This window comes from Oncorhynchus clarkii, chromosome 3 (assembly GCF_045791955.1).
Source record: "Oncorhynchus clarkii lewisi isolate Uvic-CL-2024 chromosome 3, UVic_Ocla_1.0, whole genome shotgun sequence".
In the NCBI taxonomy this organism is placed as follows: Eukaryota; Metazoa; Chordata; class Actinopteri; order Salmoniformes; family Salmonidae; genus Oncorhynchus; species Oncorhynchus clarkii.
The window spans coordinates 68,364,245-68,382,689 of NC_092149.1; the positions used below are offsets into that span (position 1 = coordinate 68,364,245).

An 18,445-nucleotide genomic window follows, 5' to 3' on the forward strand; every position below is an offset into this window, starting at 1 on the left:
ATTTGGGTTGGGAATGACTTCTCTAATGAGACAATTCATCAACTAGGGAACATTTACTCTGCAAAGAAAACCTTTAGAGTAAAAGTAACTGCCAGACTCCTATGATCATAAATCAAATCAAATGTTATTTGTCTCATACACATGGTTAGCAGATGTTAATGCAGTGTAGCGAAATGCTTGTGCTTCTAGTTCCGACACACAAAAAGCGCTTGTTACTGCCATCTCTTTTTATCCAGCAAATGTCCCCATACCAATCATTCCATCAGCGCGGCAGGAGTGGTCTTGGGCAACAGCCACAGCCGTGTGTTATAAAGAGCCCGGTCTAGTTTAACCTGTCCTGTCCTACGGTTATATGTGTGCGCGCGGGTCTTGACAGGCAGCACACACACACACACACGATACTAGAGATCACTTTCGTCTGATTGGCTGTCTCTCTACAAACGGAGCCGCTAGTCTTCTGCCCACCCACTGTTTATAGCTCTACTCGGTCAGAATTGCCTTCCTTCCACTGAAAGTAGGCTATTCATCCAGAGCACCAGGTCTCACCATGGCAGCTAATGATTACCGAGGCTACCTGAGGAACCACTCCGACACGGAGAGCGCTCAGCCCCGCTACCACCCGTCCCATGGCTCGGAACCCACCTATAGACCGCTTATATTCGGAACTCTTGCTATTATGGGATTTCTGCAGATTGCATCGAGTGTGGCGATCTTGTTACACTTGACAGGTTATCTCCAAGAGGTAAGACACTTTAAGGTGCACAACGGTTGATAATAGAACTAGGCCTATGCGACACACATGCGAGTTGCGACACTAGTGCCCGTCATTTTAACGTGGAGCTGCGGGTTGCCTGCTTGCAGTTCGATTTTAAACAAGCAACCTATCAAATAGCCTAAACAATATAATTATGCAACATTGTCGTTTATTAAATATATCTCAGTTCCGCATTGCTTTCCTGGAATAGGCTACAAAGACATTTTGCAGTTTGAAGAGCACAGGTTTGAACCTAGCAGGTTTGCGCATACAGTTCCGGCTCGCCACTTATTGAGAAACTTGCGGCTGATGAGCGTGAGCACTTTCTTAGAACAATCTGTGCGCTGGGCTGCAAGTGACCGTAGTTCTGTGAACTTGTCTCCAACAGTAAAACAAGCTGTCAGCGCTCTGTGTTTTACATAGCCCATCTATCATCTCTCTATTGCTGAGATTTCCCGCCCAGATTATAGGGAGTTAAAAGTTATTTCGGCAATACAGGATTTTCCATTTGTTATAGACCTTATCAAAGCAATCTCCCGTTTTCACAACAATACATCTCAACAGCGAATGTCAGGCAGATGGGGATAAACATACTGTAAAGCCGTCATTCAAGCAATCTTGTTTGTAAATTACAGCTGTTTTTACTTATTGCAGGCAGTTTTGGGGGTGTTACTCTGTTATTTAGAGATTTTCAGAGGTATCCGTTGAATACTCAGAATAAACAGATGTTTCTTAAAGTTTATTATGTAGTTTGGGGAGGTGGGCTGCAACAGTTCATAGCCAGGAGGTTTCAGAAACCCACCAATAATCTCTCCTAAAGATTTTTAGCTGTTCTGAAATTCAAAACAAAATTCAAAAATGCTTTATTGGCAATTTTTTTTTGTAAATTCGTATTGCCAAAGCAACAATATACAAAATAAACATGTATCAGTTCTCTTATCTCCAGGTCTTCGCCAGGCAAGCTATTAGCCCTCAGCATACAGACAGACAGAATAACTTTTCAGTGATATTGATGTGCTTCAGTGCCAGTCAGGTGGCTAACCGGTCAGCTACCCCTATCACCCTGCACAATCAGTCTTGTATAAGACAGCATTAACATTCTTTCTGGGTTGTTATTATTTCTGTATGGTGGTTTGTGGAGTTGAATAGTTTCATGTTTCAACAAGCCAAACAAGAAAACATTTCAGTTCCATCACGATACTCCATCAGTCTTCACACACAGACCTAACTAAGTCCATCCAGAATCTGGTGTGTGTTTGGAGAGAGAAAGAGAGAGCGAGCGTGCTGCAGAATAATGTCAATGTTTGTTTGACCCATCTTTTGCCATAAACAAAAGTGTTGTGGTGTGTGCTGGTAGCTTGTTAACTCCTGGAGACAAGTCAGAGTAGGAAGAGAGAGAGTATCTTAGAGCTGTATTTGGCACGAGGACCAGGTTGTGTTAGGAAATGGATGCAGAGAGAATCTCTGCTGTGAGCCATCAATCTTCCTATTTAAAATCTCCCATTCAGACTGTCCTGGTCCTGCAGTGAGAAAGCGTCTGATTGGGCTGAATTAGCTTTCCACTCAGCGAAGAGAAAGAAAAAAGAGAGACACTGAGCCGTTCTCTGAATAAACGGTCCTCCTGGTGACAGGGTAGCACTTTAAGGTGACTCATGACGTAGGAGAGCCGAGATATTGGTACTACACCAGTCTCCCTGTCTGAACACCTGTAGGAGTTACTGTATCTGATGAGGGAGCAGGAGGCAGCACAGCACCGTGCCTCAGGAGGAATGTGCTGCTGTAGGCTGTTTCTAAACACTCAGACTCTGAGGGTCTGAGAGACCCGGATGTACAGGACATCTGGTTCTAGATAGGGTTATAGGGATAGGAATCAGTATTATAGGTAATGGTTGAAGAGGTCTGGTGATGAGAACAGAGAAATGGCACCTGGAACCCAGGGAGACAGTGCCTCACCAGACTATACGTCCATGCTAGAAAGCTCAATAAATGGCAGGGATGGAAGTTGTGGTTATAAAGTTCAGTTCTTACAATATGTCCTCTTTAACTATTTGATCAATTCATGTCATTAATGGTAGGCCAGAGAGTCAATTCACATGGTCTTCCAGGTTTCAGTAAATTAATTGTGACACCCTTGGGGCTACCTGTCAACAATGTGTGTCTGTTTTACTCTGATAGATTAGGGGGACTGTTAAGTAATATTCGTCTTCTTAACGCCAGTGTTTGTTTCTGTTTCTAGGTAGACATCTCCTCTGCCCCACAGCAGCCAATAGAGGTGAGTTTACCCCTGTCTGATCATAATAACCAGCCCTCTCATTGGTCCAAAGAGGGTTTTCACTGTATGTTGTTCTGTACTTCCTGGTAAGGTAAAATTAATAGGCATATGTCTGTCATTAAAGCTCAGGAGATTGTCAGATGACACTTTATATTATAATCTTATCAGATGGTATTTATCTGGTAATTTAATTAAAAAGGTAATCCCAGATAAATAGGCTAATTACTGTGAAAGAGGATATATATATATATATATATATATATATATATATATATATATATATATACACACACACAACTTTTTTTGGGGGGGGCAAGTTATATATACACTATATATAAAAAAGTATGTGGACACCCCTTCAAATTAGTGGATTCGGCTATTTCAGCCACACCCGTTGCTCTAAGGTGCACAGAGTGCACATCCATGCAATCTCCATAGACAAACATTGACAGTAAAATGGCCTTAATGAAGAGCTAAGTGACCTTCAACGTGGCCCCGTCATAGGATGCCACCTTTCCAACAAGTCTGTTCGTCAGATTTCTGGCCCTCTTGAGCTGACCCGGTCAACTGTAAGTGCTGTTACTGTGAAGTGGAAACATCTAGGAGCCACAACGGCCACACAAGCTCACAGAACGGGACCACTGATCGTCTGTCCACGAGCCTAAAATCACCAGGCGCAAAGCCAAGCATCTGCTGGAGTGGTGTAAAGCTCGCCGCCATTGGACTCTGGAGCAGTTCTCTGGAGTGATGAATCATGCTTCACCATCTGGCAGTCCGACGGATGAATATGGGTTTCGTGGGATTCCAGGAGAACGCTGCCTGCCCCAATGCATAGTGCCAACTGTAAAGTTTGGTGGAGGAGGAATAATGATCTGGGGCTGTTTTTCATGGTTTGTGCTAGGCCCCTTAGTTCCAGTGAAGGGAAATCTTAATGCTACAGCATACAATGACATTCTATACGATTCTGTGCTTTCAACTTTTTGGCAACACTTTGGGGAAGGCCCTTTCCTGTTTCAGCATGATAATGCCCCCATGCACAAAGTGAGGTCAATACAGAAATGGTTTGTCGAAATCGGTGTGGAAGAACTTGACTGGCCTGCATAGAGCCCTGACCTCAACTCCATCGAACACCTTTGGGATGAATTGGAACGCAGACTGTGAGCCAGGCCAACATCAGTGCCTGACCTCACTAAAGCTCTTGTCCCTCAGCAATGTTCCGACATCTTCTTTTTTTGGGTGGACATAAAACTGTCAAAGCACCAGCAAAATCAGCTCCCAAGGGATTTTAATTTTGGAAATTTGCTACAAAGTATTCTCACGCATAATAAAAGAGATATGCGGTATGTGATTGTATACACATGTAAGCAAGGTTTGAAATGATTATGTTTTAATCATGAATGAGGTTTGGGGTTCTTGCGGTCAATTTGCAGTCTACAAATGATTTGTATATTATGTTTCGGGCCCCTGACCATCCACCCAAGAAAGGAAAAAAAGAAAAACAAATGTGTCTTGCTGTTGAATCTAGTTGATGATCCCTGATCTACAGGATATACATTCCAAAGCTCTGTTTCCTTTTTGGCTTCATTCATTGATTCTCTGACACGAAACAGCCTGGTCCTGTGCGTGAGTTAGCCTATGGCAGTCCTGTTTTGTCAAACCAGAATATCAGTAGAAGCGAGGGGAAACTACTGGGTAACCACCTTGGTGTGTATGTTCAGCCATTGGATTTCACCAAGGGGGGGAAAAAGTGTTGCAACACATTACACCTTGTAGGTTGAGTAAAGGCATTCCAACAATGTTTTGATGCAAGGCATTTCTTCCTCCTATAAATTGCAACCAGGAAGTAGCAGTATTATCAGCATGGGGTGGTGTACAATTCAGTATTTAAAACTTTAAAAACAAACTTTTATATTAAAACAAAGACAAGGTAACCCGTTCTCAAATTTGTGCTTAGTCGTACTGTTCCCATGCTTTTGTTTTTAAAGTGAGGAGCAGAAAGCTTGTTGTGCATACCCAGCAGCTTTACACCCTAAGCCAAATCCAGCTTCAAACCCTAACCCCAGTGTGGTCTGGAGCCTGTAGAGAGGTCAAGCCAGTCATCACCCTAATAAGATGAGGATTGGGGGGGGGGGGGGGGGGTCTAGAGTCAGGTTGGCCTGTAATTTACTGTACTGTAGTGGGGCACCAATCAGATGATATCATGGTTTGGCAGAGGCAGTTGCCTAGTCTGTTTGTCTTGAGTGAACTTTTGCTCATCAGTAACAGTGGTATATAGCGGTGGAATGCACCATTGTTGAGGTCAGACAGGAGTTTCTGTAATTCCTTCTTGGAATGTTCTGCCATCTCTGGCACAGGTTTCCACCGGGAACAGACAAATCTATCCAGGAAGTAAAACAAAGTTAGCAGCTCTACTATGCTTTGCTTTGCTCTTATTGCCCCAAAAGAGTGCTTAGACAAACCACCCACTCTGCTCTGTCCTGCCTTGGACTAAGGAGGCCTTTGTGTCGTCAGAGTGACATCTCGGACAGGGATGGTTCCCGTGCTGTAGTCTCAACCCTGGTCCAGCCTCCAGAGTGAACCCTGCTCTAGGCTTTATGAGGTGTGAGGCTGACAGGTCCATTTGGCTCCTTCTGTGTTATCATACAGTCTGTGTGTGTGTATGTGTTCGTGTGTGTGTGGTGACAGTCTTCCCTGGGACCAGTGTTAATTTGCTGATAAATTAGTGGGGATTTTAAAGAACAGGCCTTACTAAGAGCTGTCAAGTCTCATGTTTGCTTTTGCTAAGTGCCCTTTGATTTGAGCCAGGATCGAGCCAGGCTGGGCCTACAGTGGGACCTGTGGTCAGCCTGATGGCCGGAGGGTCAGAGAGCACAGGATACTCAGAGCTCAATGGGTTGGAATGGGTGACTCGTGGCTGTTGTCTATTGTACAGTGTTGCACACTATTGTGCAGTGCTGGGCTGTAGTCTTCTATTGCACTGTGGACTGAACTGTGTGAAAGGTGATACAATAGAGTAAAACAGTATAGTACAACACAGGAGTGGATAACTATAGTCCTGGATGGCCACACAGTGTACTGGTTTTGACCCGTCGCCTCTAAATCGGGGACTGATTCAGACCTGGGACACCAGGTGAAGGGAATCTTTGTTTCATGAATGTCATTTATTGGCCAGAAACAGCCGTAGGCCTGGGTCTGAATACACTGCAATTGTAAGTTTTATATAGTAGACCAGTAACCATCCCAGCTCTGTGTCTATCCAACTAACGTAATCCTCTATTCCTGGGAAGGAGGTATTGTGGTTGAGTGTCTCACCACAAATCAAGTCCAAATGCCACCGTGTTGGGCCAGGGGCAGTTAGACCGTTATTTCTCCGGAGCCTTGGCCAGACTTGTTTACCCTGTCTAATTCTAAACCACCTTTCTGTAAACATGTTTAAACGCAAAATGGTTTTTAGAAGAGCGACAGTACTAATCTTGGACTCAATGTCTACAGGTCTGTCTGCTCCTGTTGTTTCCTGAGTAAATATAAAATATTTAATATTAGTGTCATGCAGGTGCAATAATGGTGCTGCAAACCACAGTGATGATAATTTCAGGGCAAGTGTCTGTTTTATATGTAATGTTCCGTGCCATCTCTATTCAGAGGTGTTGTGTGTGGTTTTCAGGTAACTTAAGAACAATCTTCCATTTCAACATTGGCTGGGGGTGGAGGGGAGATGACATACCAGGGCTGATCAAAATGTAGGAAATGACTAAACAAGTTGAAACATCTACAGGATTGTCTCTGTTCTGGAAGTAAGTGTCTCTAGCAGACGGTAGGTCTTCACACGGAACCCGTTCAGTTCAGTCAGGCAGCCTGGGGAACTGTGGGATTGTTTACCTGCATAGAGACTGTTTTGTTTGTCTATGTGCTGCGTCTTGTCTCCAGTCTGTGTACTATAGCTCAGACTGGTGATACACATGTCATCGCACCACTCCAGGGTTGAATCTAATCAAGTTAGAAGTGGTGCCAGAACTGTGAAAGGAACATCCATCTGAAAGGTGACATTAACCAGCTGCCCTAGGGTTACAGAACCACACCACAATTACTGGTGCTGCTCACAACTCAGCGCTCCAAGCTTAGAGGTTCATTTGACAGAACTACTGGGAGAAGTGTGTGGGAAACACAGGCAAGCACACACAAATTAAAAAAGACAATGAAATAAGCATTGGTTGAAACATGTGGCAACTGTTTAGAAAGCATTATGATTGGGCTAATGATAAATCACTTCTAGATAGTGAGTTGCAGCTGGACGGTCACTCACTGTCTGATTTGAAGGGAAGAATTTGTCAAACTACTATACAAGCTACACTACAAAATTACCCTGTGGTATCCATCCCTCCTCTCAGTAACTACTTTTTTAAAACTGTTGATGCCAGAGTTCCCAGGCCTTTACAGTTCCACCCTGCTTGGACATGTAAGGTTCCGTTGAGGACCATTTCCTTTCCATTTCCACAGGAAGTGCAGACAGAACCGATCATTGCTGATGCCCTGAGGGACCCGAGAAAAGGCAGACAACGCTGCAAAAACCAGGGGAGGGAGGAGCTTCCATCAGCTCATCTACCAATCAAAGTGACCATCGACTACGTGAAGAGTAAGCTCATAGAAGTAGCCAACAGTAAGCCACAGTTTATAGCTAGATTAGAACTAGTCTACTGCAACCAATATTCATATACAGTACAATGGTAAAACTATGTGACTGATTGGTTGATCAACTGATTGACTTGCTGATGTATTATTGTTCCAGAGGGGGAGCTGAGAGCAGCTATGATCCATTGGGACGAGGCGCAGGGCCACCTGAAGAAGATGCGTTACCATGACGGCCGTCTCCTGGTGGACGAGTCAGGCCTGTACTACGTCTACGCCAAGACCTGTTTCCGCTACTACGACCTGGAACCTGAGATGGAGCCCAGCGACGCCCCTGGACAAGCCCTCGCCACACCCCAGACCGTGGACGTAAACAACGCCCAGCTCATCCAGTACATCTCCCAGGAGAAACACACGTCCTCGCCCAGCAAGTCTGTGGTGCTGATGAAGACAGGCAGCACCATGCGCTGGAATAACTCTCAGTATAACATGTACTGTGCCCAGCAGGGCAGGGGGGTGATGCTACAGCACGGGGACGGACTGTTTGTTAACGTGTCCAACGCCTGGATGCTGGACCCTGAACCGGAGGGGACGTACTTTGGGGCGATCAAGATGGGGAACTGAACCAACATACAGAAAAGGAGGATGTTCTACTGGACGTTCTGCAGGCGTAACTGCCAAACAACCACAGAGAGACAGAGCACTTACTGCATGTGAGATTACTGAATTTGTAATTGATTTGTTTTTGTATTGAAAAGGTATGGGCTATGTTGCTCTTCACCAGATAGCCTTCTTACCCGATAGAGAATGATGATAGGCAGTTATTTAGATGAGGTGTTATGGATACCTCTGGTCACTCACTAGGCCTCAACAAAACACATAATACGCCGTGCACACATACTTTAGACAAGACAACCATTTTCCTTGTGGTCCAAAATGACACTGGATGCTTTTTAGTAGACCTGTAACATTTTATACAGCTGATAGTTATCAACCACTTAAGATTGTTGATATTTGTAATTCCAGGGAGCGCTTTTGAAAATGTTTGTACAATGGTTTTTTTCAAGCATAGTAGTATGAATCCTATTGAAAATGTTTGTTTATCAGCTAACGACACAGTCGTTCCTCATCCCTAGAATGGCCCCTCATAGTTTACTAAACATTGTCATCGTCTTGAACAGAAGCACAGCTGGGGTACTTTGTTTCTAACGGAGTAGAGTTTTCACCAATCATGCTCCTCTGTCTCTCTTGGGAAAGGATGAAGTAGAGGTTAGAGGGTGAATAGGATGTGATTCAGTAGTGAACACAGTACCACTGTCTGTTCAGGCAACATTTAACATTACATAATGTGTAAATGTTGTGTAAGAACAGTGATATAAAACTGTTCATTTTTGTTTTCCAAGAAAAAACTGAAAATGGAGTACAGAAGTAGTAGCTAATGGCTCCATCACTGCTTTGACTTCGTTTATCCAGGAGAGACTTGGTGTCGTCCCTCATACCAGGAACTGAGGGGAACATAGTTGTGGTTTGGATCAAATGTTTGTTTTCTTATTTTGATTTGTTTTTCCCCAAACTATAGTATTGAACTCTCCTTGCCCTGTCTTTGGTAGTTTATACGAGTAATGATAATCACAAACAACTGATGTAATGACGCAAACTGAAGATAGCTGGCCTGTCTTACCGTAGGGGACAAGAGCAAAGATTCTTGTCTTTAGGAAACTAGCGGATCCAGATTGACTTTGGTCCACCTTTAATTTATAGTTTCTTTTTTCATTTTACTCTTCGTGAAGGTAAATGGGAATATGCACTAAATGTATTTATTTGACATAAAAATGCAGATATGTACCATTGGTTAAATGATCTGTCTGCTGTAAAAGCATGTATATTTGATGTCTGTATTACAGTAGGCCGTACTTAGTTTATCAGTAGATGCGCTTTTTTTGTTCAAACACAGGGGCTCAATGTTGAAATCTGTATTTATGTCTTTTTTATTTAGACAATTCTGTGTGCACTTGCCTAGCCGAAGCAGAATATACGGTCCATCATAAGATTGTAGCAAACTTTTAAATCTTGTAAAAAAAAAAAAAAATGTTTATTTATGTCAGTTTAACTAATAAAATCATTACTTTTCTATATAGGTTTGATGTTTGTTCAATTATTTTATCATCAAATCAAAATCTATTTGTCACATGCGCCGAACGCAAAAACCTTACCGTGAAATGCTTACTTACAACAATGCAGAGTTTAAAAAAGAAAAATGTGCTAAATAAACTAAAAGGAAAAACAGTAACACAAAATGACAATTACAAGACTATATACAAGGGGTACCAGTACCGAGTCAACGTGCTGGGGCACAGGGTCGTCGAGGTAATATGTACATGTAGGTAGGGGTAAAGTGACTGTGCATAGATAAGAGTAGCAGCAGCGTATGGGAAGAGTGAAGGAATGTGAATGTGTGGCATCAATATTTTATTTATTTAACGAGGCAAGTCATTTAAGAACATATTCTTATTTACAATGACGGCTTCCCCCGCCAAATCCGGATGACGCTGGACCAATTGTGCGCCACCCTATGGGACTCTCAATCACGGCCGGTTGTGATACAGCCTGAAATCAAACCAGGGTCTGTAGTGACACCCCTAGCACTGAGATGCAGTGCATTAGACCGCTGCGCCACTCAGGAGCCCACGTGTGCGCGACCGTGTGTGTGTGTTTTGCAGTATCAGTGTAGTATGTGTGTGGTTAGAGTCCGGTCAGTGTACATTGAGCCTGTGCAAAAGAGTCTATGCAGAAAAATATATTAAACAAGAATAAAATAAGGGGGTCAATGTAAATAGTTTGGGTAGCCATTTGATTAACTGTTCAGCAGTCTAATGGCTTGGGGGCGTATAAGCTGTTAAGGATCCTTTTTGTCCCACACTTGGCGCTCAGCTCCGCTTGCTGTGCGGTAGCAGAGAAAACAATTGACCATTTTTAGGTCCTTCCTCTGACACCACCTGATAGAGGTCCTGGATGTCAGGAAGCTTGGCCCCAGTGATGTACTTGGCCGTCCACACTACCCTCTGTAGCGCCTTGCGGTCAGATTCCGAGCAGTTGCCATACCAGACAGTGATGCAGCCAGTCAAGATGCTCTCAATTGTGCAGCTGTATAACTTTGAGGATCTGAGGACCCGTGCCAAATCTTTTCAGCCTCCTGAGGGGGAACAGGCATTGTTGTGCCCTCTTCACAGCTGTTTTGCTGTATTTGAACCATGATACACTAAGTCCTTAGTGATATGGACACCAAGGAACTTGAAGCTCTAGACCCACTCCACTACAGCCCTGTTGTTGTAAATTAGAGGCGTTGTGTGCCTTCCTTTTCCTGTAGTCCACGATCAGCTCCTTTGTCTTGCTCACGTTGAGGAAAAGGTTGTGGTCCTTGCACTACACTTCTAGGTCTCTAACCTCCCTATAAGCTGTCTCATCATCGTCAGCGATCAGGCCTACCACCGTCGTGTTGTCGGCAAACTTAATGAGGGTGTTGGAGTCGTGCTTGGCCACACAGTCGTGGGTGAACAGCCCCCGTGTTGAGGGTCAGTGAGGCGGATGTGTTGTTGTCTACCCTCAACACCTGGGGGCGGCCCATCAGGAAGTCCAGGATCCAGTTGCATTGGGAGGTGTTCAGTCCCATTGACCTTAGCTTAGTGATGAGCTTGGAGGGCACTAAGGTGTTGAACGTTTAGCTGTAGTCAATGAATAGCATCCTCACATAGGACCTCCTTTTGTCCAGGTGGGAAAGAACAGTGTGGAGTGCAATTGAGATTGCGTCATCTGTGGATCTGTTGGGGTGGTATGCAAATTGGAGTGGGTCCAGGGTTTCTGGGATGATGGTGTTGATGTGAGCCATGACCAGCCTGTCAAAGCATTTCATGGCTACTGATATGAGTGCTACAGGGCAGTAGTCATTTAAGCAGGTTACCTTGGCATTCTTGGGCACAGGTACTATGGTGGTCTGCTTGAAACATGTAGGTATTACGGTTAATGTCCCGTTGGTAGGATCTGGCTCGTCGACCTCTGTAGCGGCGTCTCCCTTTCTTACAAATGACGGGGATTTGGGCCTGGTCTGGGAAGAGCAGTATATCCTTCACATCGGATTCATTAAAGAAAAACTCCTCGTCCAAGGTGAGTAATCACTGTTCTGATGTCCAGAAGGAAACAATGGCAGAAACATTATCTACAAAAAAAGTTAACACAGCACAAAAAAACACAAAATAGGTCGTGACCCATGAAATGGCGGCCATCCCCTCACGCCATTTTAACATAAATGCATAACGCTATGAATAGTGGATGTGTCACATCATCCTTTACAGACTTAAACAGAAAGTTTAAAATGACGTGACCAAACCAAAGGTCTACCCTGGTCATACCCAGCTCCAGTCATTATACCATATGGTGTAACCCTCGTCTTTACCCTACAGCTACTGTCATATGATGTAACCCTCGGTCTTTGTGGGCTATACTCAGCCTTGTCTCAGGATGGTAAGTTGGTGGTTGAAGATATCCCTCTAGTGTTGTGGGGGCTGTGCTTTGGCAAAGTGGGTGGGGTTATATCCTTCCTGTTTGGCCCTGTCCGGGGGTGTCCTCGGATGGGGCCACAGTGTCTCCTGACCCCTCCTGTCTCAGCCTCCAGTATTTATGCTGCAGTAGTTTATGTGTCGGGGGGCTAGGGTCAGTTTGTTATATCTGGAGTACTTCTCCTGTCCTATTCGGTGTCCTGTGTGAATCTAAGTGTGCGTTCTCTAATTCTCTCCTTCTCTCTTTCTCTCTCTCGGAGGACCTGAGCCCTAGGACCATGCCCCAGGACTACCTGACATGATGACTCCTTGCTGTCCCCAGTCCACCTGGCTGTGCTGCTGCTCCAGTTTCAACTGTTCTGCCTTATTATTATTCGACCATGCTGGTCATTTATGAACATTTGAACATCTTGGCCATGTTCTGTTATAATCTCCACCCGGCACAGCCAGAAGAGGACTGGCCATCCCACATATGCTCTCTCTAATTCTCTCTTTCTTTCTCTCTCTCGGAGGACCTGAGCCATAGGACCATGCCCCAGGAATACCTGACATGATGACTCCTTGCTGTCCCCAGTCCACCTGACTGTGCTGCTTCTCCAGTTTCAACTATTCTGCCTTATTATTATTCGACCATGCTGGTCATTTATGAACATTTGAACATCTTGACCATGTTTTGTTATAATCTCCACCCGGCACAGCCAGAAGAGGACTGGCCACCCCACATAGCCTGGTTCCTCTCTAGGTTTCTTCCTAGGTTTTGGCCTTTCTAGGGAGTTTTTCCTAGCCACCGTGCTTCTACACCTGCATTGCTTGCTGTTTGGGGTTTTAGGCTGGGTTTCTGTACAGCACTTTGAGATATCAGCTGATGTACGAAGGGCTATATAAATAAATTTGATTTGATTTGATTTGATTCGTCTGTTGTCATATTTTGCAACCCTTGTCCATTGTCATATGGTGAAACCCACTCTCCCAATAACTCAGTGTAGATATCTGAACCACAGGGGACCTGGGGAGTAAACAGAACCAGATTGGAGACAATGAAAAATGACTCACATTCATTATGTGTATAACATGGGTGTGTTTGGGATATGTGTATGGAATATACTGTACGTGTAGTGTGTGTATGGGAAATGTGGGTGGTTGTAGAGTGTTCCTGGGGAATGTGATTCTCTGGGTCCGCTCTGAGAGATATGTTTAACAAGCATATGGTCTGGAGATGACCCTCTTTTCTTTACACTTCCATACAGAGGGACCTCAAAGGCTTGCAGCACATTGCTAAACAATGCCCTCCCTGTGTTGAAGATGGAGTGATTTGTAATGGAAAATGTGGGTAAGGTATAAATGTAGTTGTTCAGGTTGAATTACAACATTGCTCTCAGAGAGATCTTATTTCTAGGATTATATATTCTGCTCCAAAACAGTTCCACTCTTCTCATATCATATCATATCATCATATCATCTGTCGGATAACAATTGCACATTTTTAGGGAGGTTGGTTCCTGTATATGAGAGGTTGTGCAGTCAGAAAAGGGGAGACTGTTGTTCAGAAATTGTCAATCCCTTTTAGACAAACCATGCACTTCATGAACAATGCTTACAAAGTTTCACAATGTTTGGCAGCTATAGTACCTTCAGCTCTCTGCACACTTTAAATGTGCGTTTCACAAGGGTATTGCATTTGAATTTTAAATAGACTGAGTATACAGGACACACTTCCGCAATGATTCATTATATTTTGAAGTCACTTGATTTCCCAATGTCTGGAACTGACAAGAAACCATTCAAATGTGTTGTCAGTCAAATTTGTGCAAGGCTTGCCCAAAATGTGTGTGCAGGCACACACAAAAACATAGATAAATATTTGCATTTGGCAAAGCTGAAGAATTTAGCGTTTCACTTTATTGGGCTCCCGAGTGGCGCAGCGGTCTAAGCACTGCATCTTAGTGTAAAAGGCGTCACTACAGTCCCTGGTTTGAATCCAGGCTGTATCACATCTGGCTGTGATTGGGAGAACCATAGGGCGGCGCACAATTGACCCAGCGTCATCCGGGTTTGGCAGTCATTGTAAATAAGAATTTGTTCTTAACTGAGTTGCCTAGTTAAATAAAAAATACAATTGTTCACATACTGTATGTAAAAGCACAAAGCTCTACAGCAATGAAGGGCCATTTGCCAAGGCATGTCAATATGGAATTTAACCTGCAGTCCTTTGAGGGACGCGTTACTGCTGACTGGCAGTTTCTCTACATCTCCAGTGTGAGGGAGTTGACTGTTCCGTGACTATATGCTAAATACAGACCAAAGACATATTCAACTTGACTCGTGACTATTCCAAATCACTGTTAGTTCTTTCAGGTCACAGACATGATTTTAATGTCTCCTCTATTGAAGAGAATAATGTCTCAGCTGGGAGGTGGAGTAGGTTTGTAACTACAGGGGTGTTTTCCTCAGTAAATATCAGAGACATTGATACAGCTTCTCCTCATGCCATAAGCGAACTATGGGTGCTTGACCTAATGAGGTTCTGTGGTATGGGGGAAATAGCTGATTTACGAAGCAGCTGGATGCTTTGTTATGTACTGTCAGGTTCTTTAGCAGTTTGCATGGTTACACACACACACTCCTCTGGCGCTGAGTCAGCGTGGCCAGCTATTTTCACAAACCATGCTCTCTGGTTTGTCTTTGCCCCAGTAGAGCCCAGACATAGTTGGCTGTTTGAAGCTGACGTTTTAACAACTGTGATAATACTAACATTAGTACAATTTAAACAATAACAGTGGGAGATTTACAGGACGTTGTGTAGACGTTTGGGCGTGTGAATATAAGAGGACTGTTAAGGGCCCTTGTCAGAGCCTGGGTGAGTTGATGAAGTCTACTTGTGATATATATATATATATCTCTCTCAGAACAATGGAGCTCCAGTTGGACAATTACTTACTGGCCGACTCCTTAGATGCCCCTCGGATTAATAAAGTTGTATTGAATTAAAATTACTCATTAGATGGCCGGACTGCAACAGATGAACCCCTCTTTCATATCTTGTACGGATTTACGATATGTGTCCTCTCCTCACCACCTGTTGGGCTTAGCAGGAGCCTATGTGGTCGTCAGTCAGCATGGTGAGATCATTTCTACATCTGTCCTCATCTCCGTTCTTGTAAATCTTACAGACATGTCAGTAGCATTAGTTATGGCACCACACTGCAGAGCATCAGGCCAATATGATATGTCTCCATCACAATCTGTTTAGCTTGGATCGAGGATTACATTTATCACACAAAAATGGTTTGGGTTTGATACACCCTCAACATTTGTTTCAATTACATTTGAATTGAACAAATTCCACAAACAAGTCCCTGAAAACCCCTTGTGCTTCTTTGTGATCAATTGCTAGCCCACAGACAGACATACATCTGGAATTTATACCCAGAGGTCTTTTTGGGTTGTAATAATGTCAAAACAGGAAAGCGTGGGGTTCACACAGAGAAAGAGAGCGGGAATCCCCAGTTGAGTCACACAAAACATGTAGCATTAATCTCACTGTAATCCCTGGATCAGGTGAGCTCCGCTCAGATTAAATAACCGGTGACTAAAACAGTCAATTAGTCAATCAGACACTTCGTGTGCTCATCTGCATTTCAACCTACAGGTAATTGACAAAATAATGGAAATACTTAAGTAAATGAGGGCTACAAAGTATATTGAAAGCAGGTGCTGTTCCTGAGTTAATTGGTTAATTAACATCTCATCATACTCAAGGTCATTGTTTTGACTACCATAGGATGACAATGCCCCCATCCACAGGGCACGAGCGATCACTGAATGGTTTGATGAGCATGAAAACAATGTAAACCAAATGCCACGGCTGCCTCAGTCACTAGATCTCAGCCCAACTGATTCTGACAGCATTTTCCACCACCATCAACAAAACATCAAATGGAATTCCTAATGGAAGAATGGTGTCACATTCCTCAAATAGAATTGCACACTTGTAGAATCTATCCATTGAAGAGCTTCTGGCTCCTGGTGGACCAACACCTTTAAGACACTGTTGGTGATTCCTTTATGTTGGCAGTTATTTGTAGGTCTGTGATCCTAGCCTTGTGTGAATGAAAGGCCGGGGCTGTAAAAGGTTGAGTGTGTGTGATGGTGGGTCCGGATTGAATGGTGATGTACTTCCTTTTACTATCAAACAGCTCAATTATCGTACAAATGATGAGGAACTCTTATAGTAAATAGTGTGTTGGTGTAAACAGCTGAGGGTGTGATGCTGATATGCTCTCCAGGAAGCAGTTAGGGGAGAGTGGGGTAAGTTGAGCCAAAGGCCTAGTGGAGCAACCCCTTGTTTCAACACGAAATGAATCATGTGACCAAACATTTTGGAACATCTCATAATTTCAAGAAGTCTGAAAGAAGAAGCCAAATGGAAAAAGCGGTAAGCAAGTGATAATCCCACAAGTTGACACTTTCACTCAATGCAGGCGGTGGAGGGACGGGACAGTGGGGGAACGAAAGATGGCGGAAGCGGATGAAGTGGATTCTGAATACAATGGCGGTAGAATCAAGGAGAATTGGAGTATTGTCCAAAATAATGGAAAAGTAGTGTACAGTGATGAGAATGACCCTTCGTATCTACCAGGAGTACAGTTTGTTAATGAGGAGCAGCTGAGCAGAGTACCAATCTTGAAGAAACCATTTTAGTTATCCAAACTGCTGGAGAGAGTGCTGGGTAAAGTGAAGTCTGTGAGGATCACGAGAGGTGGACTTGTTTAGTTTGTTTGTGCTTCTGTGGATCAGAAGGAACGTGCGTTGTGTCTTGATAAGTTTGAAGTGTCGTGGGTGTCTCTTCTGAACAGGGCACCCCTCAGGGGGGTTATATCTGGCGTCTCGTGGGAATTCAATTTTGAAGATATGAGAAATATTCCTGGGTTGATTGAAGCGCGTCGGATGAATCGTGTGGTGAAAAAGTGAAGAGTTTTGTTTTTTGATATTGAGTCTCTCCCTACTCACATGCAGTTAACTACAGAATCAGAGCATTTATCACAATACCAATGCAGTGGGATCATTGTAAAGCTTTTGGTCATGTATCAAGTGTTGGCAGAAGGAGAAGCCGAGATGTCCAAGTTGTGGAAAAGATCGTATTATGTGTTGTAATAGTGATGAATGTGACATGCTGCAATTGTGGTGGGAACCACGAAGCCACGTCTTTCGATTGCCCCACAAGGGTGAAAGAGAATGAGGTGGCCAAAGTCAGGGTTGTACAGAGCATTTCATACGCAGCAGCTGTGAAAAGGGTTGAGGATTTGAATGGTGCACCAGAAGAGTCCATGGTAGTGGATAGGCCTTCACTGCAGACTACAGGGTCCTGACATTTTAAAGGTTAAGAAGGTGGACTTTGTGGCCTTTATAGCTATGGTAATTAATGGCACCGCCAAGGTGGAGAGAAGGTCCAGGAAGATAGAAATCATAGTGGATGTGGCGGAGCGATTCCTGGGGCGGAAAGATTTCTCAGCGAAGGAGTTACATGGAATATTGGCACAAGCCGTACCACCCTCAGGTCCTAGAGCCGTACCACCCTCAGGTCCTAGAGCCGTACCACCCTCAGGTCCTAGAGCCGTACCACCCTCAGGTCCTAGAGCCGTACCACCCTCAGGTCCTAGAGCCGTACCACCCTCAGGTCCTAGAGCCGTACCACCCTCAGGTCCTAGAGCCGTACCACCCTCAGGTCCTAGAGCCGTACCACCCTCAGGTCCTAGAGCCCGAGAAGGGAGATATGGAGAATTAAGAGGAGGAAGTAGTGTCAGATTTGTTTGTTTTGGCAATGTACTATTTTTATTGGGGTATGGCTACATCATCCCTATTACGTATGGATTTTAATTTGGGGGGCGTTCAACCCATCCAGTTGGTGGCAGTTCTCTATAAAACCCACAGAAGCAAGCTAGTTATGTCTAAAAAAACTGAATCCACATTTGCATTATAGGTTTCATAATGCTTGTATCTAAACCAAAGTAGATTGTTTAATACATCAGTGGGGTCTAAGCTATGAGGTCCTAAACCTAGCATGAAAGTGAATCCTTGTAGCTGTGTGGGCTAATAGTCCAAATGTTTGCCTTGGAAAGGCAAGTTGAGCCAATGGCCACTGTACCCCATACAAATGATTACATTTGGTCATTTTTATGCATAATATGTTTGCGATGTGTCATGCATATGAACTCGATGCATTACTGTTAGAGAGCAGAT

At 44.0% G+C, this 18,445-nt stretch overlaps 1 protein-coding gene across 4 annotated transcripts; it reads left to right on the forward strand.

Annotated features, from left to right (window-relative positions):
• Positions 1-346: 346 nt before the first annotated feature.
• Positions 347-9,790, forward strand: LOC139402333 (tumor necrosis factor ligand superfamily member 11-like). 4 transcript variants are annotated; one of them, XM_071146381.1, is made up of 4 exons: positions 347-742; positions 2,991-3,026; positions 7,524-7,659; positions 7,813-9,790. In XM_071146381.1, the coding sequence occupies exons 1-4, from the start codon at positions 548-550 to the stop codon at positions 8,274-8,276; spliced, it is 831 nt and encodes a 276-aa protein (XP_071002482.1). In that variant the 5' UTR covers positions 347-547; the 3' UTR covers positions 8,277-9,790. The 4 variants fall into 4 exon arrangements, with proteins under 4 accessions (XP_071002482.1, XP_071002481.1, XP_071002479.1 ...); XM_071146380.1 differs by having other exon boundaries at positions 515-742; positions 7,524-7,683; XM_071146378.1 differs by lacking the exons at positions 347-742; positions 2,991-3,026 and having other exon boundaries at positions 7,093-7,683.
• Positions 9,791-18,445: the final 8,655 nt, after the last annotated feature.